This window comes from Ostrinia furnacalis, unplaced genomic scaffold (genome assembly GCF_004193835.3).
Source record: "Ostrinia furnacalis isolate ACB-3 unplaced genomic scaffold, ASM419383v2 OfSCF0734, whole genome shotgun sequence".
Taxonomy (NCBI): domain Eukaryota; kingdom Metazoa; phylum Arthropoda; class Insecta; order Lepidoptera; family Crambidae; genus Ostrinia; species Ostrinia furnacalis.
Genome location: NW_021130973.1, coordinates 234,404 through 260,538, shown reverse-complemented (window position 1 = coordinate 260,538; position 26,135 = coordinate 234,404). Strand labels below are relative to the sequence as shown.

General features: G+C 36.5%; 1 protein-coding gene across 1 annotated transcript; it reads right to left on the bottom strand.

Annotated features, from left to right (window-relative positions):
* Nucleotides 1-17,657: 17,657 nt before the first annotated feature.
* LOC114349935 (uncharacterized) lies at nucleotides 17,658-25,659 on the bottom strand. Its single transcript, XM_028300534.1, has 2 exons — nucleotides 24,229-25,659; nucleotides 17,658-17,723 (listed from the first exon to the last, which is right to left on the bottom strand). The coding sequence occupies exons 1-2, from the start codon at nucleotides 25,657-25,659 to the stop codon at nucleotides 17,658-17,660; spliced, it is 1,497 nt and encodes a 498-aa protein (XP_028156335.1).
* Between the last annotated feature and the right edge of the window lie 476 nt (nucleotides 25,660-26,135).

Here is a 26,135-nt window from a genome sequence, read left to right as displayed (position 1 = left end):
GTCTGTACTAGTGCTGTATTGTCTGAAAGTTTCACTCATCGTTCCTAATATTTCATTCTTGAGTAAAGTCTGGTCGCCGAGCACGTAGAATTTATCCAATGACCCCAAGCTACCTATCCTTATCGCTCGCGCGTAATTATATTGCTGTCGCGACTGTGGGACACCGACAGCAGTGAGTGTGCGAGCGCAACAGCAATATAATTACGCGCGAGCGATAATTATAGGTAGCTTGGGGTCATTGGACAAAATTCTACGTGCTCGGTGACCAGACTAATAGCCGAGATCAATAGCTCAACCGCGAATAAAACCCAACCATCAATATGATTAAGATTACTTAAATACATGATCCCAGTATAGAATTGATTCCTTCCTCATCTGCTTCTGACTTGCACCACTGCCTCAAAACCAGCCAGTGACGAGAGGCCAGCCCTCAGGGACTGGCTTTTGTCGTCCGACACCTGCCAAAAGATCCGGTTTCTTGTTTGTGAATTCTTATTGGAGCCGACTGACACCCAACGATCCCATCGTGTCGTGATTCCTTAAGTTTTCCCCTAATTGGGGGGAAAATACGGCTCGAAGGACCATTACGGGTTAAAATGCTGCTACGTTGAGTTAAGTTAAAAGCAATCTTATTAGAAGGCATATTTATAAAGGCATTAGGCACTGTGAGATATATTTCTTGAGTTATAAGGGGCATCATATTTTTAGCTCTAAAATAAAGAACCAAGTATTTTTTTTTTTTCGATCCGATGAAAATTTGTCGTTAATTACAAAATTATGTTATGTAACCTTAGGAGTAATATGAAGGTAAAACTTATATTATTAGTTTTTTCCAGAGGAGTAATGCAAATAAGTAGGTGTCATCAGTATTTGGATCCATTTACCGCTTTTTGTCGGAATCCAGAGTAAGTACTCGTACAATTATAAGATCTTAAACTTTCGCGTTCCATTTCGAGTTAAAAAGAAAGACATGGGTCTTAACGCGTTATAATTTATTAATTTACTCGTACAACTATCCAAATATTCGTGTGGTAGGTTATAAATGTCACCATCTCGTGATCTGTACCTTGTTGCTGCGGATCTATTAGTCCCTATGTTTAGGTCGAATCCGATTGATGCCTGGGACTTACTAGTGATGTTCAGGTAAACACCAATTTTAACTAAATTTCAAAAGTACGCTTCTAAATTGTAAAAAGTTGACTGTTTCAGACGGTTTTCTAGCAGAAATTGATCAACTATTAATGTGATTAATCAAAATTAAATTCTCAAGGTAATGATAATAATAATGAGGTACAAAAGCTTTGCATTTAAACTAAAAACTTCGTAATTTATTATTTTAATTATTACTTGTTTTAATTAAGGTTAATATATTTATTGATAATATCAATTTTATCGATAGTTTTATCGATAGATCTACCGCACTACAAGGCCATCAGTCCCCAATTGGCAGGGTTCAAGTCGACATGGGTAGTTTATGTTTTTTGATTCGGGTCCAGACATTGATTTCGCGTATCTTTCGGATTGAACACATGTCGGGAAGGAATATTACAATAGGATTTTGGTATTTTCATCACTTCAATATTGTATATAGATAAAACGAGTTCCTAAAGGATTGTCTATTTATAACCAATCTATTATTAACAGTGAAATCTAATGCATTTCTTAAATGGGTACCTATCCTATCTATTACAGATATTATTATGATGCTTTAACAAACTTGAATTTTAACATTCAAACAAAGCACAAATTGCATTGCCAAAAATAGATAAGGGGATAGGTATTAATGTTTGAAATCGTTGTCATGTAGTTTTATAAGAATGGGGTCTTCAGTCTCTGTTTAAATGTCAATAAGTTTACTTCATATAAAAATAATATGTAGGCTGGATTGCACCATCTTACTATAGCATTAACTAACAATAGCCGGTAGTTTTTGTATAAAATTTGACAGATTTTTGACGTTTGTTAAAGTCAAAGTAAGATGATGCAACTCAGCCTTAGTCAACTAATGACGTATTATAGTGTCTGTTATTCCACAAAGTTGCACGATTGAAAAATATTTCTAAATCATGTTTGAAAGTTTTTACGTTTCTAAACCAGAAACTATTTCCATAATTCGCCATAAAATTCCCTTCGTAATAAATTAAGAAGTTTAGAATTTATTGCTTTATTATCTGAATATTTACTTCACAAGAATCACAAGTGATCATAAAAGTGGTGGTTATGTGGGTTGTTCAAAACGACTGTCACGAAGAACATTAGAATTTTTATTGCGTTAAAAGAACTGCGATTTTACTTTATAATGAGATCGGGAACTCAGTGTGTGATGTTTTAAAGGTTCAGCCAAACCGACGCGTGCAGCCTGCGTGCGCGATGGCGATGGCAATGGCAATCAGTCGGCGTGTATGATTATTTGTAGCGATGAGTTCACATCAACGCGTCCTGTCATTGGTCGCGGCGATCTATTCACGCGCAGTGATCGCCATCGACATCGCCGACGCGAGCTGCACGCGTTGGTTTGGCCGAAGCGTCATGCGCCAAATTCAGAGGCCAGCAGCTAATTCTACCAATGACGAATTTCCCGATAGATTTTTACAATTAAGTCTTTTAGGTAAGGTTCAAAATCAAATAAGGCATTCTGGCCTTCCGCAAGTAATTATATTTCTTTTTCGATCAATCAGTTTGATTCAGGTCTGAAAAAACCTGGCCTTCCTCACCGTGGGCCACGGCATAACTGAGTGGAGTCCCATTGCGATGGGCATCGCTGTTGCGACAGGGTAGCACTGCTATTTCTGTCTTTTTTTTCCGTATACCTTCTTTGTCCTTAACTAAGTGATGTTCATCGTAATAAATTTTTCTTTCTTTCTTTTCTTTCATCTGGAGACTGAACTAAACTAAGCGGCTCTACATTTTGTGTTTCTCATCTGAAATCTGGACCTTCTTCATGCATAGAAATTCCCTGCACACTTTTACTATTAGACCACATGATTAAAAAAATAAGTGTGACTTTGGCCGTTAGCACTTCGACTTTATTGTTTAAAAAACTTATGAACATAATCTTCAAAAAATGTCCAAATAAATCACGTCTCACCAACAATTTTGTGTGAACTAGCCGTGAAAATATTTGTTGTTTAAGATTTATTTATAATGTAGATTTATTTGGTATATCCCGTGTTGGGCGATAGCATCGCGAGAAATTACACTTCCTTCCTTATTGCACGGCGTTAAATACGGGGGCCTGTGCACGAAACCGCGCCACGGGGAATCTGATTCAGTAAGCTTGGGAAAGAGAGATTAAATTTAAACTAAATTAAGACCCTAACTGGCCGTGAAAAAGGGTGATATCCAACTCATTGGGACAAGTTGTTATGTTTAGTTTACCTGGCTGTTGATTTTTAAGTTACCCCTATGAAAACAAAACGTATGTGTCACCATAGGGGTCACAAAAAAATTAGGGGTTGATGGTAAAAACGGGCATTTGTCGCGCATTTTATTAATTTATGATCTGTCCCTAAGACAGAATCTTTAAGGCATAGTTTCCCAGTATCAAATCCTATAAAAAGCCAGTTCAGATAAACGATTTGAATGGTGGTTACTCATTTGAATCCACCATTCCAAGAACGAAGCTGAAAGAAAGTAGCTATTATTTTCACGAATGTATTGCACGTAATTTTGACTGCAATCTAAAGACACTGCAATTTTTTTCATTGTGCAACACACCATGCCTACAACAATCTGTTTTATCTATTTAAATTGAATTAGTGAAATAGATACAGTTAGAAATTCTAGCAGTATTGACTAATACAATATATTATACCTTAAACCATAACCTTCTGTTTAACTTTTTACGCACCTATAAAGTTTTTAGGGAGTCAGGTCACGTCACTATCAAGGGGAAACGCTCATGTTCTCTTATTTCATATCAAAGTAAAATAAAATAATCTTAACCGAAGGTAATTGGGCTCATATTTTAGTCTTTCTCAAGTCTTTAGCACAAATTCTTGAGCTCATTGTAAGCTGAGAACGGTGTTTATGGTCAATTTAACGAAAATTGTCATCGATCATTGTCGCGTTTGCATACAAACAACTGTATTTAACCGAACTGGTCGAGTCTGAGATCGCACAGTGGGTAGTGACTTTATTCTTTGGAAAAATTTAAGCAAAAATTTAGTTTTAAGAGTTAAAATTTTTCGTTAGGAGTATCAAAATAAAATGAGATTGTTTTTATATTGCTCCTAGTTTCTGCCTGAGGCTGAATCTACGTAGAGTATGGGTCTATTACAAAAATGCGCATGCCACAATCAAAAACTATTCCTTCCATACATACTGACATATTACATTAGAAGTTTTTTATTACGAAGTTTCACCTTATTTAAGTTTTTCAAAGATTTGAGTCTATATAGTTTTATTTTCTTGATATATCGAATAAGAAATTATTAATGATATAATTAATTTTCATATATTATAAATAATTATGAGACGCAAACATGACTCAATTTTGACACCATTAATGAGAAGATTTCATCTTCCGGCTATAAAATCAAAAACAACGTCTGCCGCCTAGGCGTCTTATCGCTCATCATAATTTGCTATCGCATCAGATAGCGAAAATTCGCTGATACAATCGCGTGGTTTTGTCTGTAGGGCGTGTGGGTTTGCGCACTGTGCGCTGCGACGTATGCGTTTGCGAACACCGCCCGGGGTTCACACCTCGACAGTTTAATGCGGGTGTGCAGTCGCCTTGCCGGTAATGTGCATACGGTCGATGATCATGCAACTTAAGTTTGTGGTTTAGGGCATCTTGTTTGGGAATCAACTAAAATATTCTGTAAAATACCGTAGTTAATTTGGGATTATGTCTTAGGAGTCGTCTTTTTTGCTAATCTCTCTTCACTTTTGTTGTCAAAAATACTAAGAACTTGATGCGAGTGGGAAAATTTGCTCAATTGAGTTTAATTTGCCCATAATTTCGTAAATTTTGTGGTGGCTTGAAAATAATTCTCCCCACAATTACCTACGAGTACATAGCCGAAATTCATTAAAGAAGATGTTCATAATTCGCGAAGGAATTTCATGACGTTGCATTGTCTTGCTGTTTTCTACATTGTGGGGCTCGTAAATAGTGTACCGAATATAGAGTGGTTAATGGGAGAGTTTTAGTTTTTAGAGAATTACTAACTCTTTTTTCAAAAGACCATTTTTTTAAGATACCTACGAAGTAACACGCACTGGATATGAAATATTACTCATACAAGCTTTGCTCTCACTTCCAAATAATCCAGAACAACGGGACTATTCCAACTCTCGTTCCCACCGCTGCAACTCCTGTGTAGCCAGGAACAGCTTGACCGCCAATAAAAACCCAACTAGTGAAGGTAAATTTTGTCCCGGGAGAAAGTTAAACTGTCATTGGACAACGAAATTAATCAGATGAACATAGGGGGATATAATTTGTATATTTTAAAGACTGAAAACTCTTGAAAAGGAGGCTGATAATAGTGACTGAGTTTCTTGCGCTGCTTCTTCTCAGCACTGGCCCATTTATTGTCCCGAAGCAGTGGTAGGGTTAACACTGGGACGTGTATGAGTGCTTTTTAAAAGCCTATTTGCAAAAATAAATGAGTTTTAGTTTTTTTATGGAGAGGATAATCCAGAACAAGGAAACTCGCACCATCTTCCCTTGAACGCATCGCGCCGCCATAACCTGTTGATCGGCCTTTGGCGCGATCGGCGTGATCGCCGCGTTATTATGACGCGTCCAATTTGCCCTTAATGGTATGAATTAAGTGGCGGCCTGTAATTTATTCGACGATTTGCAGTTTCTCGGTATATTCACTGATCACTTAACACCCTTAAATTTGTTAAGTGGACACATAATGTGTGGATGTGCAGTAAACGCGTCTCTTTATTTTTGGTTTTTTGTTCGCCAAAGACCGCTTCTAGAAAGTCTAGTGTAGAGCACTAATAGATAATTATAGTAATTATCAATAGTTGTAGTTAAAAGTACATTTTTACGACGCCTGTCAACTGAAAAAGTACACGCAACAACATATTTTTTTCTACATTTTAACCAAGTTCAAAAAGGAGGAGGCTCTCAATTCGGTTAGTATGTTTTTTGTAGCATACTGGTTCCTATTACAACCAAATAAGGTGCTAGAGTGTTTATCTTGATGTGCTTTCGCCTTTACTAACTAATCATGAAAGTTATAAACATGAAAATTATAAATTTTCATAATTTTCAGCGGCGCTGCACTCTGTGCCGTTAGGTTACTTTTGCTATATTTGACTCTACCTGTCTAGTAAATACACAATGCCCCTTATGAAATGTTTTGTCTACTATAGTAACATAACATAAGGTAGATCTGTTTCATTGTCTTTTTCAGCATTTTACCTATTTTGGGGCTATCCCATATAACTACCTATCACAGTGGGTCTACTATATTCTTCTTTACTTTGGCAGAGATGTCGCGATACGTTTCGTCTCCATATTTGGCGTACCTCGAGGCAAAATTATAAGAATGCAGACAACGCATTTCTGAGCATGAAACCAATAAATGGGGACATGTTTTATGCCTATTTTCTTGATACTCTTTAAGCATTAACATACACGCGGTCATGTTTTTATAATTGAATGTCTTTATAGGTAAACATATTATTTTAATTCAGTCTTGATATTACTGAGATGGGTGTCAATCTATTATGTGAATAAGTAATACCTACCAAATACATAAATAATATACTGTCTTTTCTTTATGTTTAATTCTTTATTTAGGAATTTCAAACATAGTTTTACTTTTTTTTTGAGATTATCACTTATAAATGGAATTAAAATAAAAGTTAAACCCATCTCCTACACATTTTTGTAATATGAAACTTATTTAAATTGTTCAGTACTAAGATATAAAATAATTTAAAACAGTAAGGCTAGGTAGCACCATCTTACTTTAACTTTAATAAACGTCAAAAATCTGTCAAACTCCATACCAAAAATACCGGTTATCGTTAAAGTTACGGTCAAAGTTAGGTGGTGCAACTCAGCCTAAGTTTTCTAGTTTTTAATCTTTCTCGTTGTGAAAATCTTTAAACTTTGTGCTGTCAGATCTAATCTTATTAAAGGCCCTGCTTATCATAATAACCTAGGTCAGAATTAACAACTTCACACATGCCTACTTAAGTCTTTAATCCTTCCAACGGCAAAGCAATTAGTAATTGCGATCATATCCAAGATTAAACATTAATCTAGAAGAGACCTGTTTGATGACTCCGACCGGTAACAAACCGTAGGGGAGACCGAGGTGAGTGTAACCATAGATATATAGAGAGATGCCAACTAATGGGCTGAGTTTGAAACTCAGTGTCGCATTAGAAATTCACACACACAAAGAAATCAAAATATGTGCTCATTATCTACTGCGGTATCAGCACTGAACGTTCGAATAATCTTTAAGTACTACGCAAGCAATGTAAGGTCATTATTGCTTTCACGAATAATGTGTTCTGTTTTTGGGAATATTGCTGCGACACCGACTCCACCCCCTTGTCACGTCATCTCCCTTTAGTTTCTGTATTCTGTGGTTGTAACAGAGAAGAATTGGGATATTAGAAATTTTGTGAAACTTATTAACCACTAGCGAGCTCGTAACAATGCGCGTATTTTTGTTCAAGTCTCGAGCTAACAAGTGCGCTATTTTCAGCTCGCTGAAGTTAATAGGTTTTCCAAAACTGACAATGTCACAATTCTTCTCTGTTACAACTCACCTCGGTCTCCCCTACCGTGTGTTTAGCACTTAACCGCGCCATTAATTCTACTTTTAAAAACAGGACCGCTGCGTAATACGGTTAGCCGTATCTGTGCGGATCGGTATATGAATATTTATAAGTGTTAATCAACATTATTCGGTCTCACGGATGGAAGAATTTAATTTTGTGCGACAGGCGGACGAATCGTAATTGGTTTTTAAGGGGGAAGAGAATTGCTCGGTAATTAATGTATGTACGAGGATGTACATGCGACTATCAGACAGTAGTTTGAAGTTCTGCATTTGAAGTATTTCAGGGTACGCTTTATTGAACGGATGTCAATATTTTTCACCTAGAAAGGAAAAAAACTCAGTTATCTGAACTTAAAAATAGGACACGTAAAAGGTTTTTTTCACATCTATTTATGTACTTACCTTATATCAATCAATTCACTTTTCAAAATCGTTTTGCCTGCAATTAAATATTTCCAATTAATTATGTCATTATAAACGAGTGACTCTACCATCTGCAACAAAATCCTTGTCATAATTATATTACTAAAATCATTAAAGAACATTAATTGTCATAATCGCATTACTTTCAAGAAAATACAGAGTCATGCAATGTTAAATTGCAAACTACAAAGCCTTTCTGTTCAAACAAACTTCACCTTTCACACCAACTTTGCGTAAACGAGTAAGGCGAAGCAGCTCTATTTACGTCAGCCCAAAGATATTTAAAACCAAATTCAACGTCTCGGCCATAACTTAAGCGCAAACTCTGGCCCGTTAGGGAATTTCTCACAAGTGAACTGGTAGAAAAAGTTATTTAAACTCCGTCCGAGTGTATGACAACTGATAACAGTGGGGCCGAGTTGCGACACCCCTGAGAAATGGCGGGAGTTAGTGTGCAAGTTTTCATATAGACCGCTGGTGTTGGAGGTGAGGTGGTGTTCGGGTATTGTAACTTTGAGTGAAATAAAAGATGTATTTTAACTCAAAGGACGTACCTTCTTTATAATAAAATCTAGTGTAACTATGGCCATGCGTCGTAGTGTAGAGTTCAGTAATTGATTATTACAATAAACAAAGTAAAAAAAATCAAACCAACCGAATTGAGAACCATGTCTTTTTTTAAGTCGGTTAAAATGCACTTACTCATTGACACTTAGGGTAAGTCCAGGATAGATGCCCCACTTTTTGAAACAGCTCTGTAACTCAGTCAGAAAGTTTTTATCAACAATTTGACCTTAGTATCTATAAACTTTGGTCTTTCCTCTATGATATTACTATAATGATTTTAGTTTAAGTAATACCGATTCTGAGAAAATACCATTTTAATTGACCTCTAAAAATTGGGATAGACGCCTAATGTGGGGGATAGAAGACTCACTGTATGATTGTTTCAAAGGATAGATGCCTGATGCAGGGATAGATGACTCGTTAATATAGTTTTTGAATTCTAAGGATCAAATGCATTTTGAAATCAAACAAGCCAAGTATTATTGTTTAAGATTGTTTGTTATTAAATGAATTCTAAATGAAATTTAATATTTTTTATTAAAAATAATGCTACTCCTTCTAGCGCAGTCGGGTAAAAAGGTAATTATATCAAAAGGGCACCCTATTTATTACTTTCCTAAGGTTAGCCGTACTACATTCTTTTTTTCTTCTTACTTGCTACCTGTGTCAAAAAGAGCAGGTTAGGATAGATGCCCCTAGGTGCATGGGACATGGCCCTAAGGGCATCTATACCTAAAAAAAAATAGGCAACTATCCTTTTAGTATAGGATAGGTGCCTTTTTTAATAAAAAATATAATAACACTAAAAATCTAATTAAACATAGCTATACCGTATAATTTATAAGATAGTCCATCAAATTATATAAAAATCTGCTTCATTTTACAGCTGACAAAAAAATTATCCATTTAAAGATATTTACCTATATTATTTCGACGCTCGCTAAGGTCTGGCCGCGGAAGATTTTTGCTCTCACTGGCTAAACGAATGCACTCTTTGATGGTTTGCGAGGCGAAAAGTGGTAAGGAGAGGTCCCTTTCTATTATACATACTATAACTTTAGGCTAAGTTGCTTGTAACATAGTGTACTTAAAATCGCGGCACCTATCCCACTGGGGCATGTATCCTGGAATTACCCTAACAGAACTTTCTTGAAAGTATTGGTATTCCTTTTTTGGGGAGAAAAATACATTTTGTATATAAAAGCTATTATTAATGACTGACTATTGAACAGCGATAGATAAAACTAACTCTATTAATTAACCTTAAACCAGGCCTAAAAATCATTGGTTTTCAACCGTATCTTCACAGCATAAAGTTCAAATTGATATGGACTCTGTGGATACCAGAGCCTGGTTCTAGAGTCTTAACCCTTTAAGATTGAAGCTCACAGAAAGTATTTTTAATAGTGGTATGTTTATCTTACTGTCTCTCGTCATCAATCAACCTCCACACTGAAGAATATCCACAAAATAAGCGGTTACACCGCATACCGCAGCGCTCTTCAGTCATTGTGTATTCACACAAACTTTTGATATAACCCCCTTACGAACCTGCCTACTGAATATTTCATTAAGACCGAGTTTTTTTCTGGAAGCACCCGTATTTGCATGTTATGAGCATCTACGAGGCATCATGGGGTGCTACGTGTCCGTAGGTTTAGCTAAACGAATTATTTCAAGGGGCATATTGTGGTAAGCATGTTTTTTCGGCTTGGACGTTATATGAAAATGGATGAGGAGCATATGGTGCGAATGGTAAGTGGTTCTTGTAAGAAAGAGGGAATATGTTGGATAAAGGTAGTGGCAATTTGACAGTTGTTGGTTTCAATCGGGATAAAGCAAATATTGAGATGCACAAGCATATTATACATGCAGTCATATACGGTATTTTTATGTTTATCGTAGCCTCTTCGATAGTCAACTGTTAATTTTGTACGGCAAGTAACTTTTTTGTGGTTATTGTGTTTCGGCAGTTAGAAGTAAGGTAGCCAGTTCCTCTGTGTTGAGGATTCCGGGTGAAACTCGCTTCCACCTTCAGCCTGATCATCATTTTCCATCAGGTCAGGCCAAGTAAGAGCTTCTTCGCCGTGGACAAAAACAAATGCTTTTGTTTTCGTTAAACTATATCATCATGTGAGATACAGGCTAAGAGATTATTCGATGTGGATAAAAAAAAGAACAAATAAAACAATTTTCTCACACATCACAATTTTTGTTGTGGTTACAGAAATGCTAGTATAACCATTTGTCTCTAATGGAATCTAAAACCCGTAGATAGGTACTTTTGAAACCTTTGCGTAAAGAGTTTACTAGTAAATTTAACCTCCGTCATTCTCAAAATCGACGTTATGCCAAACACAACCGCATAAAACTTTGCATCGATCAGTTTCAAAGTTTCAAACAATAAACCGGTTATTTTCATAAATTACAGCGCTGTATGTACATGTCCAAATTAGCATATTTTCGCCCAACTTACCGTAGTTAATATTTCACAACAGTTATTCATTTATGTACTCACCACATAGTTTCAGGCCGCATACTCCGTGCGGTCACGGCGCATAACTGGTATTCGGTTTTGAACTATTGCAATATTAATTTAGTTACATAATTTATTAGGTGCTAAAACGCAATAAATTTTTGGCGAAAATTGCTTGATTACGATAAAACGTGATGTGGTGGCCTAAAATTATGTTCTCTTGAAGATAATTCAAGCTTATGGTTGGTAGATTTCGAGGTTGGGGCTCATCCAAACTTTTTAGCATAAATCATAGGTTGAGTATTAAATAAATAAATATCCTTGGACATTTTACACTGCGCTTCTAGTCCCAAACTAAGCAAAGCTTGTACTATGGGTACTAGACAACGGATATAAACATACTACTTTTTTTTGTAAATACATACATATTATACATATTATTTATTTATTTATTTATATTAACCGGCAGACAGTGGTGACTGAGTTTGTTGCGGCGCTTCTTCTCAGCACTTGCCAAATGTTGGTCTCGAAGCGCTGGTAGGGTAAAAAGATTATGAGACATGTAGAGGCTCCTTAAGAGCATATTTTATGACGATTTGTAAGAACTATTTATTAGTCTAAACAAATAAAGAAATTTTGACTTTGACTTTGACTTTGACTTTGACATAGAAAACACCCAGTCCAATACAAACAAATATGTTCATGCACACAAATGTTTGTACTGTGCGGGAATCGAACCCGCAACCTCCGGAATAGAAGTCCGTTTCGAACCACTACACCAAACGGCCGACAGTATTATTTCGTTAATAACATGAGCAGAGACCAATTTGGTACAACAATTTTATTATTTTTGCTTTATTTCAATTTGTATCATTCTATTTTTAGTACCTTAAAATATTTTTTCTTTCTTTAATAATGGGGAATAAATATTTTTTCCCCATTAGGTACTTATAATGTGTTAAGATAAATGATCTTCACTAAAGAATTCGTTCTTCAAATCATAAATTAAATTGGAGCTAAACTACAACGTTAAGCTGACACTAGCCGCATTCAATATCTAGAACTAAGCCTGTAATCGCTAGTAAACAAACAATTATCTCTACTGTGCAGCCACTGGCTGTATAAAGTCCCTACCTCTCTACCACTATAATTCATTGTTATTTAATTTTGCTGAGCTAAAGTCAGCTTCCTTAATACAATAGAACATTGTAACTACACAACGCCTACTAATAACTAAACCTCTAATTAAAATAATCAACACTAGCTTTTGCCCACGGCTTCGCCCGCGTGGAAAATGCTGTACTCCTGTTTTAACCACGTCTGCCATTGGCGGATATCGCAACTTTTTTCCCGAAGTCCGCCAATGGAGGACAAAATGGCAGAGGACGGTGGGAACACCTACATCATGAATATGTTCTGTCACAGAAATAAAATCTATCAATTTTATCTCAGATTTTTTAGGGGCATCAATCTATACTAATATCTAACTATCCTGTTTTTGTTCGTTTAGTAGTTTTTGAGTTTATCGCGAACAGGCAGACGCAGCAAAAGACTTCGTTTTTATGTAGTGCTTTAACTCTGCAATACAGCTACCAGCGGTATAAAATCTGTACAGCCATAAGTCATGTATTTCACTTAGGGCGGTGCAGTCGTGACGCCAAATAATGGCCACTCGGATTATTGAGAGGACGAATTTATCGCGCCGTGCATCGGACCCACGTGGGTGGGCGATTGTTACCACTACGAGTGGAATACGACTTTTGAAGATTTTATAACATTAAATAGGACTCTATTATTAATCAACTACTTTTGTGCAGATGGTAAATTATTTAATTTATCTAACAGCATTAATAGAAGCAATGACCCAGTAGAAGCTGTGACCAGGCACATTTTGAAGTGTAGGGTTTTTGCACTGGAGGAAGTCGAACCAACTTCGAACTCCTTCTATGTTCTTCTGATTAATTTCGTTGCGGATCCCAAGGCAGTTTAACTTTTCCCCAGGACAAACTTGACCTACACTGGTTGGGTTGTTATTGGCGGTCAAGTTGTAGATCCTGACCACACAGGAGTTGCAGCGGTGAGAACGAGAGGTGAGAATAGTCCCGTTGATTAAATAGTGAATCACCTATTTTGGCAGACAGCAATAAAAGTATCAGTAACTATAAGAAACAACCTAGTCCATATTTTGAGTAAAGTGTAGAGTTAGTGAAGAGATAGAAGCTGGGCTTGTTATAACATCTGTTAGCTTATTTTAATTTGGCAACATTTTATATCAAAAATGTTTTTTTTTTCTTACTTTCGTCTAAAAATTTACTGGCATAAAATTTAAATAATTCAACTCTCGTTTTAATTTTAAAGATTGCCTTACTATCTACAAGCTTTCATCTAAATTAGAATATAAATTAATTTAACATTTTCAATGCAGTATTTTTATATCAAAGGCGATTAATCTGACCAGAAATGCAATAACGAGATTCTACGCGATCCAATTTAATCGTTATTCAAAGAAAAAACATTTATAAAGCGATTTCTTTGTCGTTTCTAATAGAAATGCCTGCTTTGACAACGTACAATGCTTTAATTTTATTTCTTATCGACTGATATCAAAACTCTTAGGGTAGGCGCAAACTTACATGCAAGCGTTAAGGCTAGAGTGAAAAGGCACATACAGGGCAGGTATTTTCCATCCTAGATCTTCTCACTTAATTTCTCGCTTGGTTTGTGCTGCATATAAAAATAATGTTACTTTTCTTCTCCAAGTCTTGCCTTTGTTACAAAATGAAAACCAGCGTCAGGGCACCTTTTTTGGCAAAAAAATATGCGTGTATAGTTTGTCCCTTTGTTCTGTTTTTTATTTTCCTTTTGGGTCAAATAAAGTTTTTCTTATAAAATGGTTTCTTTGGCGGGCGATATACCTTAATTGATTTTTTTCTTTTGCCCGCGTCACCTGTAACTCCGCTTACGCGCACCCTTAGTACGGGCATTGCGAGCTTGATCCAAACGAAATGCGGGCAAAATTAATTCAAGGATAGTATCGTTCCTTTGTGCTCGTCCTTTTTGCTGACGACAGATTAATTCTATGGTTTCATGGTTAAATTAGCTATCGTACAATTAGACTTACTTTGGTACTAAATAGTGTAAGAGAAATACTGGATTTAATTGAAATGTAAATTACTTGGTTTGATAATTTCAGTTCACATGGTAACAAGGAAAGTATTATATGGATTTACTGGAAACCTGAACAATAAGGAACTGAGTAAAGTAAATAGAAATGCTCATTATAAAATAAAGGGTAAATATTGGGTTCATTTTATAATAGGAAAAACGGGGTCAAAACCCTTGGTTCGAATTACGACATTTTGACCTTTGCTGCTTTAAAACTTTGTGAGAGTTATGGCAGCTGAAACAAACATAAAAATCACAAGAGTTTTTAATCAGACTAGTATTTTTTTTTTACTGTTTTTTTTTCAGTTTTCCACGATAATTTATCACTGTAGTATCCTCCGTGAACGAGCTTTATTGTTAATCATGTTATTAGAGCGATAAGACAGTACTTGAGTACATATAACTGTACTTACTTCTAGCAATAGAAGTGGCGGCTTCAAAATTATAAACAACCTAATTTAAAAAATACTGAAAACTTCGCAAAAAATTAATTTCGGACGTTTATTTTGACGAAAACATCCCCCCTTATCGATGGCTCCTACGTATACTGGCGTAAGTGAAAAAAGTAAATTTTACAGGAGAGCCATTTTAGTGGCCAGAACCATATTTTTGGGTCATATCTTCTGACCTACTAAAACGAATTTAATGAAATTTCACATTTAGCCTTAACATATAATGCTTTTGCTACTGCTGTTATCAATTTTTATATTTTTCTTATATATTTTGAGATTTTACGCATTGCCCTTTTACGTCGGCATATTTCTATAATTTCATGTATATTGTTCAACGTAAAGAGACTTAAATGACAACGTAAATATAATATTTTAAGCGATTACTCTCTTTATTTATGCATGTAATTATTTTAATTGTTATCATGTGCTATATCAATAATAAATCAGTTAGAAAAAGTCGTTTAATGTACCGTTTTACGTTTTAACGCAAATACGCCCATATACTGTGCTCGAGATTTAGTTAGGTCTTTTAACATAATGTGTCATATTTTTAAAAAATATAAATAACTTGAAAAAATCGAATTGCCTAAGGCGGGAATTGAACCCACGATGCCTTAGGCAGTTCGATGTTTTCAAGTTATTTATAATTTTCAAATTAATTTGAGATGCGACTCTTAACGCTAAAAATTAAATAACTATATAATGTGTCATATTTTATAAATAAAACAATTTGCTAAATATTTTCATGGCTTTATTTAAGATTTGGATTATAAAAAATATATGTTTATGTAAGCAACTACTCGTATAGATTGACGAATCGTATGATTGGGCTTTATACGTGGCGTAGTTTTGCACATACGCCTATTTGCCTAAAATTTTATTTTGTATCTAATGGAAAAAAAAATTTTTTTTCTTACTAATGTTATAGATTAGAGCAAAGTGAAATCATTGCTTAAATAATTGGAAAAAGGCGTAAGCGGCAGTTTCGCCCTTATACGTAGGAGCCATCGTTATGGCCCAGGCAAGTTACGACCACTTAATCAAGGCAAACTACGAACAAAGTATCTATTTTGCTAAAGTGAAACTTTGGTTACATCAGCCGGTTTCAGCTGGCCCCATAAAACTTGAAGTGCTTAATCAAATACATAGTTTTGGGACGAATGCGTAATTGGCAGAGACAAGTTTGGATATAGACGCCCCGTAAAAATTTTACCGGCATTGAATACTATTAGTTTTTTTTATTAATGTGGGTTATAAATTAAAAACAGTGGCATAAAGTCTTTAGTGAAACGCTAGTGACTCATTTGTAAGAAAACCAAAAAAGAAAAAAAAATTGAAATAAACATAATGAAGCTTTTCCTTATACCATTTGCTTTCTACTGCTAGTATCTTAATAAAATTTTATTGTTTGTCTTACTTATACTGCGGAATTCGTTGTTCGTGTAATTTTGTTTTATGTTCTTTTATTTTTTCATAATTTCAGTCCACTGCTGATCTAAACTTAAAATCTATTTAGTTAATTTATCTTAGTACAGTGTCATTATCCAACTAATATTATTAAATGCGAAAGTTTGTGTGGATGTCTGGATGTTTGTTACTCTTTCACGCAAGAACTACTGAACGGATTTTGTTGAAACTTTACAGTATTATTGTTTATAGCCCAGATTAAAATATAGGCTATAATTTATGACGATATGTGACAAAATAAATTTCAATAAATAAATAAGACGTGGGTAAAAATCTATCGTCATTAGATAAAATCTAAAGCGCTGGACAAAAATATTGCAATAAATATGTAATTAAGGCACACCATAAAGCAGATTTCCTTTTAACTTCGGCTAACTGCTAGCTTAATTTCGAACTCCTCCTATGTTCTTCTGATTAATTTCGTTGCGGGTCCAATGACAGTTTAACTTTCCCCCGGGACAAACTTGACCTTCATTGGTTGGGTTTTTGTGGCGGTCAAGCTGTAGATCCTGGCTACACAGGAGTTGCAGTGGTGGGAACGAGAGGTGGGAATAGTCCCGTAACTGCTAGCTGAAAGTAATTTATTGATTCCTTAATAATTACTTAGCTTTGTTTAATCAATATACCAATCGATCAACGTGGAAAGCATTAGGGGAGGCCTATGTTCAGCAGTGGACGTCCTATGGCTGACATGATGATGATGATGATGATGAATCAATATTTAAAGTAAGTGAGGTCTAAAACAGTACATTTGTCTGTGATGTTCGAGAACATACGCTGGCCTTCGTTAATAGAAACAAAAACATGATGTGAGGCCCCGCGTTGTGTTTGCGAGTTGTGGAATTAATATGGAGCTAAGTTCCGAAGAGCTTTAGGTCGGCAGTATTGAGAACTCCGAGTAAGTTGTGTTACAAGTGGTTCCATTTAACACTTCTGTCATTATTTTATAAAGAAAAGACAACTATTACCTCAAAATATTATAGGAAATGAAAGAAGTAAAAATAATGAGCTTTTTATGCATGAAAAGACAGGTATTTGACCGCAATCGCACCTGGTGCTCAGATTATTATGAATGTGCCTAGGTACTTCTTGCTTTCTGTTATGCTATTGATAGTGCGTTTTAAATGTACTTTAAAACGAAGTTTTATTTGATTACCTACTTAACTAACACTTATCTCTCTATCGTGTGGTCGTAGGTACCTTTTCCTGCATTCATCAATCGGATGCTCATATTCATCAATCGGATCCTGACTGAAACCTGCGCAAGAATTAAACCTAACTGACTATAACCAAATTGTTTCAGGGGCCTTTTGCACGGCAATCCAGTTTTGCGGGACCCTAATGCAGGAACCCGTATATGAACACGAATTCCAAATTCGAACGGATCGGCTTTTTTGCGGGACACTGCAAACAAGATGTTGTTGTGAATGTTAATATTAAAATACGTAGGCTGGGTCACCATCATATTTTAATTTTAGCAAACGTCAAAATCTGTCAAACTCCATACAAAAAGCACCGGTTATTGTTAAAGTTACGGTTAAAGTAAGTTGGTGCAGCTCGGCCGTATAGGTACTATTAAGACGAGATCCTGCAAAAAACGGGATGTCTCCAAAGGAAAGAGCCTTCAGAAGAAATTATATTTCCCAATAAAAAAACAACAAGCAAACCCATAACCTCGCGAAAGGTCGCCCATCGGAGCGGAACCCCGCCAGTTTATAAGCCAAAATCCATAGCCCGCCGCAAGAAACGCTCGATAGCAATAACTGCGATATTTATCATCTCTCGATCCATTAGGCGGGCGGCAGTATGTTCCGGTTTCCGGACAGCGTTCCGGGAAACGTTCCGGACGGCGGAACAACCGCGGAATGCCAGGGTGTGCGGAACGTTTACAGGGGCGGATTTAAGACCGCTGTTTGGAGCTGGTATGTGAACAGTTGCAGAGCATGCCTTGAAGACTGGTAGTTATGTTAAGTCTGCACTAGAGTGAGATGTAGCTTTGTGTGTTATCTTGGCATCGTCAAAGTTCTAACAGTACGTAAGTCAAAAATGTGCATTTTACTGACAGGTCGGAAAAAAGCACGCGGTCTTTCTTCATCCAATGGCATCAAAATGTTAAAACTGTAAAAAATGGCTTACGCACTGACGGTATGTAACTTGTAGATAAAAAACATTGCTATGATCTATCTAAATTTCCAGTGTAGGTCATTTATAGTCAAAATAAGCAGGAAGTATAAAAAATTTAACCACAGATTTCCGTAAATGATAAACGAGTACGCCTTCATATTTTTTTTATTAGAATGTGTGGGAAATGTCTATTCCTGTAGTCACATTGTAAGTAAATCAATAAAAATACGAGTATCAAAGTCGCTAAAAAAGAAAAATATTGTGAAAATAATGAATACCGGGCATGGAATTCCTAAAACTAATTTTTACTTCTAAAGTTTACTACCTACATTGTTCACTCCACAATATTTGTTGTAATATTCTACAAATTAGATATGTAAACACGTTGGCAATTCAAACAATAGATGTATTAAGGTACTTTTTTATATCTAATGTAGAGTCGACTGTAAATAAGAACGCCCAACAATCTAACTGCAGCATTAAAGTAGTAATTTACTTTGGCTGGGTTGCACCATCTTACTTTAACTTTGACAAAAGTCAAAAATCTGTCAAACTCCATACAAAAAACACCGGTTATCGTTAAAGTTACGGTCTAAATTAGGTGGTGCAACTCAGACTTAATCGCTTCAATGTTAATTTTTTTTTTTTTTAAAAAGATTATTACCAATTTGTATTGCCCAAATTACTAATAGTCCCATTAGCCCCTCATGGTAAGCTAAATAAGCTTGTGTTACGAGTGGGCTCACCACAATAGTCGAGCGGCGGTGGGATTCGAACCCGCGTTCCTCGTATCTCGAGTCGGCCACACCGACCCCTTCACCGTTCGGCTATCGTGGTTATATATAACTGACGCGATATGTCCAAGTTGCCCCCTAAATATTCAAATTGAGTTAAATTCGGGAGTCACGCGCAGGCATACGTTCCGAAGTTTCAGCCCTCTGCCTAATATATTGTCACCTACTGACCCCTTACTTTGGGTGTTGTGTCACTACCTTAAATTGGCCACTGTTATACAATTACTGAAATCTAGTTTCACATTATTGTAATACCAACGGTTTAATGCGATGCGATGATGAAAATTATGTATGAATAGGTATGGAGAAACATTATTGTATTTTAATTGTAATGTAAAATTATGTAAACTAATTAATTTTATAATTTATCAATATTAATAATTATTACTAACTATTGTAGAATATTTAGTAATGTACCTACGATACAAGATTTGCAACACCCTTACAGGGTCATAAGTTGAGACTAAGTTTAAGATCACCACCTATGTACACTTATGAAGCAATAAATAAATGATTATGATTATGATTAATGTGCCATTCGAAGGAATCTTTGCCTATTTTTTTTAGACAGTGAGATTAATTCAATCCTACATGTTAAGGGCAAGGTAGTAAGAAATACTTCAATTTATTTTAAACTGATAGGTGTGTTTCACATGGAAACTATACTTAGAGTCGTCAATGCGTCTCAGTTCCTCCTTTATGTAAGTCATCCTCATCTTTTCCATAAAATCGAGGAAGAAATAAAATTATCAAATACCAGCTCTAACTTAAAATCTTAAACAAGAAGCTAAGCTCACCCAATTTTACACAGTACATATTTCCAAACTATCGCCAACATCTCCGAAGATATCTCAACTATTGATCGACAATCGCGTTCTATATCGCCAAACAAATTGCGAATTTCCCATTCCAGCTGCATTCCGCAGACACGTATAATATCAGTTCTGCGTACTTTCCACACTTATCGAATCCAGGTCGGGTCCCAAAGATGGAACTCATTGCGATGCAGCCGCCGATCCGAATCAGGCGCACTACGAAGATCCGTATTCACGAGGCGCGCCTTGAGTTAGTCCTATCGGAATTCGTAGGTAAGTTAGCGATTGTCTTAGGACTATGGCCGGGTATTTCAATCAGCAAGTTTTTTATTGTTTCTATCTTATAGCGCCTTGTTCTGTAGTTATTTTTTTAAATGCGTTCACCATAACCATACTGATATGAAATAACAAGCTGTAGGGGTCTGTCCAGTAAAAAAGCGAATCAACGATGCTATCTAATTAGTTTCCTAGCGTCACATAAAATCGTAAAAAGTTGATAAATTGTAGTGTTGTTGAAATTGCACCAATATGATTTTGATTTTTTACGATTCTTAAAAAAAAGAGTCTGCTAAGATTGTTAATACCAGAAAAGGCCGTTTCATTTTCCCCCCATCAAAATGTTTCACAATGCAATTATTTGCTTACATAAAATTTTAAAGGGGCCCAACGGAAGAGTATTCTCTTAATTCGCTGTCGTAAAAAACAAAAAGGGAGGTTCTTAATGTAATCAAAAGTTACTGAGCTCTAACGGAGTCGATTTGAATAGATTTTCAATTACAATCAGTAAGGATTACGGGCTATCGTTACGAAGTGTTGGACAAACGGGCCGCTTGTAATTTGTCGGCTAATCCAGGGCTGGTTTAATCTACGGTCTGCTTCGGTAAAGGTTTGTGCACACGATAGTGCATCAAGTCAAATGCTAGAATCATCTTGTGCAGTGGTGTAAAGTGCTAACTCGTAGTAACAATTAATAACTACCTACCTATATCTCAAATTAATAATGGGTTCTTCTTCCTCTCAGTCGGTACACTCTTGTCAGAGTCGTCGTGGTCATCATTGTGAATCACGATTCAGAGTGATGCTCCTCGTAATACGGCGACATTCCTCGCGGACTGCAGCTTTCCGGGTACTTTCGCTAACCGAGCAATAATGGGTTAGCTGCTGTACATTATTAGTAACAAAAAATATGTAGCCGTCTGCGTGTAGGCCTAGGACACAGCCGCGATAAGATTTTATCACGCCACTTTGTCGATTTTACGCGATAAGCCTATGTTTGTCTAATCATTGACAAGATCTATCACGGCGCGCATTAGCCCAGCTGGACTGGTAATTAATGCAACGGACTACTCTGGTTGTGGGTTTTCATCCCGATGGGGACAGAGAAATAAACCTTAACCCGGCGCCAATGACGTGAAAATAATTTCAAAGACAATGACCCCGGGTCATATTGACCCCAATTTCATCGATCACTTTTTAGGAAATTGAACAAGTAATCTTAATTTTAATTACTGTCCATGTATAAAGGGTTCATTACTGAGCTAATAAAACAAAAATAAAACGAATACATAACATAAATCAATTTTTTGAATTTTTTTAAAACAAAAGATGAAAAAATCGTGTGTAGAAACACAATGACTCTATATTTTTGGTTTTTGATAAAGATTTTAAGTATTAATAGGAATCAACAATGGTAGATAGTGAAAAAGAGATAAAAATCAACTTTTTTTATGCAGATACAATGAGATAAGTCTTCTACTTTATCATTCAGAGCCATGGAACTGCTGCAACTGGTGCAGTATGTAATCAAATGGTCTGGGCATGTAAATGCGGCATGACGCACTTGCCGGCGTCGTACTAATGCAAGGTCGAGATTATCCAAAGACTGAGTCCACATCACTTGCGTCTTTTCACTTTTGTTGTCATTTTTACGTTCTGGCTATTAGGTACAGTCTGAAATTTTTCACTATCGGAATCCGACTCTTCTAGCAACGTTTCATTCTTGCTGGGTCATTTAACAAAGACATTTTGACTAAAAACTGAAAAAAGAACAACATAAACTAGCACTAAACACAAAATAAGCGAATAAAAGTAAGCCACAAAATCACCGCGCCACCGATGACGCCGGGTCATGATGACCCGTTTTAATTTGAAGCCTGTGTATCTCGCTACGCAAGCGGAGTCACACTGAGCTAACTAACGGAATGGACTTAGGGAGGTTGTATCTCCAGCTATACGAACGCTCGAACCACAAAATGGACGCAAAAAAAAAATGAACGTTTGAAAATGCCTCGGGTCAATATGACCCAGCGTCATTGACGCCGGGTTAAATAAGATTGTTTGATGAGATGACCATCCTATGATTCCTATGTGCCTGGGAGATCCGAATCAAATGAAATTAGTAATAAGAATATACCTATAAAATACGAAAAACGTCAAAGAAAAGTAAATTCAAAGCTCCCGACCTCAGAATAGACAATTTGACAAATTCACCAGCGTCCTAACGAAGTTAATAAGCGACTGTTCCCGCCAGATGGCCCCGCTCCACCATTAAACTGTATTTTACAATAATTTTAATTCACTAATTGGGGCCACCCGATGCCCAGAAGGGATAATCAGGAGATTGGCTAACGATATTATTTTTAGCGTCTGATAGAGGTCGAACGTTAATTAAGGTACAAGTATTAAGGTAAAAGCGGTTGAAATTTAATAGGCCTTTGACATTTCCGTTTTATTCGGAAATTTAAGCCTTTGAAAGAAAATATAGAACAAACAGGTTTTTACCTCAATCGTAACTGAGGTCTTAAAAAATAAAAATTAAAAATTCATAAAATTCATTTATTTTTGCAAATAGGCTTTAAAAAAGCGCTTTTACACGTCCCAATATTAACCCTACCACTGCTTCGGGACAATAAATGGGCCAGTGCTGAGAAGAAGCAGCGCAAGAAACTCAGTCACTATTGTCAGCCTCCTTTTCAAGGTTTTACAGTCTTTAAAATATACAAATTATAGTCATAAGTATTAATGCGAGCTAGGTAGTTAAACATTCCAAACATTTTTATCCTTTATATAATCATCAACTTTATAGTAGCCCTTTTTCATTAAGGCTTAACTGGTATCGTAAATTGGACATACGTAACTGGTATCGTGGGGGCCGCGCGGCCCCCATACTATGTTTGCTTCTAGCAAGCATGTTTTACCTATATGTATACTTGAATAAATGATCATAAATGATATATATCAGGCTTTTTCTATGTAATCATTTAGTTTTTATTGTAATTAATCTTCTTACTTATTATACTTCAAGACATTACATAATAGTAACAACTTTTCACGTAATATTTTTTTAACGTTACAAATATCTATGAAACCTACGTTCAGAAAGTTATAATCAAAAATATTATTTTTTTAATTAATCCATAATAATGTGAACTTAATAATAAATAAAGTTTTAATGTAATGTTCAATAAAAATAATAAGCATTTTATACAAATAAAAACATAAATATTATGTTGACAAACATTAGCAGGTGCTGGTGGATTTTCAGACCACTTGTATTTATTTTTTCATAGTAGCTGGATTGACTAGGTCCTACAACATCTTCATTTTCACTCTCTGAAGAAAAAACTTGAAAATCAGAATCAATATCCTCATTATCGACCGAATATTGGTTATTGGGTCTTCACAACGACCTATAATTTTATTATCACTATATCCTTCTTCTGACATGCTACTAATCACTAATTTGGAATCAAAAACTTCGTTCTAGGTATCTTCTATAGTTTTATCACTAATAAGCCATCAATACTGCAAGAAAACAAAAAACAAATAAAAATTGCCATGAAAAAAAAACTAACGTAACTGGTATTGTGGGGGCCGCGCGGACCCCAACACGTGCATATCTTCGTCCTGGTGAATGATACAGTGCTGAAACGCCTGCACCAGACGCGAGTAGCGCCGAAATGAGAATACCAAAAATTTTGGCTGCCCACGATGCGTAGCTTCTTAGAAATCAAAGAAAACGTCATGCGTGGGGGCCGCGCGGCCCCCACGATACCAGTTAAGGGTTAAAGAACTACCACAGCTGCAATCGATCTTATAGACACCCGGCGTCTGAAGAGGTATAATATCTTTTGGCGAGCGAATTTCCTTCGTTACTTTTGACAACGGACTATATACAGTCTTAATGGAGTATTTGTTGAGTACTGTTCCAATTTTATCCGTTACCCCTTTCACGTACGGAAGGAAAGCTGGTTCCCTGCTCACCATTGGTTGCTTATCCCTCTTGAGCCTCCTCTCCATTTGTCTTGCTGTAGCACTGTAGCCATTCCTTCTTAGTACCTCCTTCACATGTTTTAGTTCCCCTTCCACATGTTCAGGGTCGCATAGGTTATATGCCCTATTAACCAATGAGGAAATAACTGCTTGAAGATGACGGGGATGGTGATGAGAAGAGGCGTGCAGATATCTGTCCGTGTGAGTCGGTTTCCGGTAAACAGAGTGGGCCAAAGCCCCATCCGGTCTCACTGTCACAAGAACATCAAGGAAAGCCATGGATCTGTTCCTCTCCATTTCATACGTGAACTTAACCTTTGGATGAACAGAATTTAAGTGCTGTAGATATTGTTCCACTTCTGTTTGGTTTCCGTTTATGATGCAAAATATATCATCAACATATCTCTTCCAGAACTTAACAATACCGGGGCCGCTCGCTAATGCTTTTTGTTCGAAATGTTCCATCCAAATGTTGGCAATCACTGGTGCTACAGGACTTCCCATAGCAACGCCATCAATCTGGAGGTAATATTGGCCTCGATACAAGAGATAGTTTCCGTCCAAACAGTTTTGCAAAAGGACAATATATTCATCGGGCAGCTCATTGTCAAACAATCTGTCCTTGATGACTTCCAGGCAATCCTTCAGTGGCACATTGGTAAACAGTGACTCAACATCGAAACTTACCATTATGTCACCCGGCTCCACTGAGATATTCTTGATAAGTTCAATAAAATGCATCGAGTCTTTTACGTAGGACGATGTCTTCCCAACTAATGGCTGCAACACTCCAGCAACATGTTTTGCCAACTTATATGTAGGTGAATCAATTTGACTCACGATCGGCCTAAGTGGAACGTTGCTCTTGTGTATTTTAGGCAGACCATATAGTTTTGGTGGCTGTACGTTTTTTGCTTTATGCAAGTATGTATACACGTCTTCTGTAAATAGCTCTCGGTGCTCCTGGATGAGGGCGCGAATGCGTCGTGTCACTCTGGCAGTAGGGTTGTATGACACTGGTTTGTATACTGTCGTGTCAGCTAGCATATTTCCAATTTTACTGGCATAGTCCTCAGTATTCATAATTACAGTGGCGTTGCCTTTGTCAGCTTTCAGAACGAGTATATCCTGGTTCTGTCGCAGGTCTTTAAGTGCTTGGCGCTCTTCTGCAGTTACGTTACTTTTCGGGAGCCTAGACTTTCGCAAAATCACTGCTATATCCTGCCTTAAAATGTCAGCATCCGTTGGCGGAACTTTATTGCGGATAATAGTCTCCTCTACGCCACAAATTATGCTCTCATATGGTATTCTCTTAGGAGTTAAAGCAAAATTCATCCCCTTCGCCAACACGCTTCGTGCAGCACTGTCCAATGAAGTATTCGACAAATTGATAACTGTGTGAGTATTTAATGTGTCCGACTGTACCTGAGTGTTCGCACAAATCTCATTCCGCGAAAAATTATCACGAAGTTGGCGGGTACACAGCTTTTCGAATTTTCGATTATGACCATTCTCACACAGAACATAAGTGCGGGATGCTTGTAGGTACGTTACCCGATCACATCTGTCAAAATCCTCACGAGACCACACTACACTGCATTCCAGATGCAAAACATAAAGCTCACTCTGTACCTTGTCTAACTGGCTATACGTATTTTTAATAAGCTGTTTTAGCAAACGAACACTCGCGTTCCTTAGAATTCTATCCGAAAATGCAATCCCAATACGCGGTTTCAGACGTACACACGTAGGTAATAAGTTCAAATCGCGACAGTTTTTTAAAAATGTCAACGATGTTTCAAGGCGCACTT

Bases quoted from the DNA above. Each gene is read 5' to 3' on its own strand.
- LOC114349935 (XM_028300534.1), bottom strand. From the start codon at position 25,659: ATGAATTTTGCTTTAACTCCTAAGAGAATACCATATGAGAGCATAATT. The intron at 17,724-24,228 runs GTATATAGTCCG...TCTTGTTTGCAG, and splicing joins ACAAATACTCCATTAAGACT to TGTCCCGCAAAAAAGCCGAT.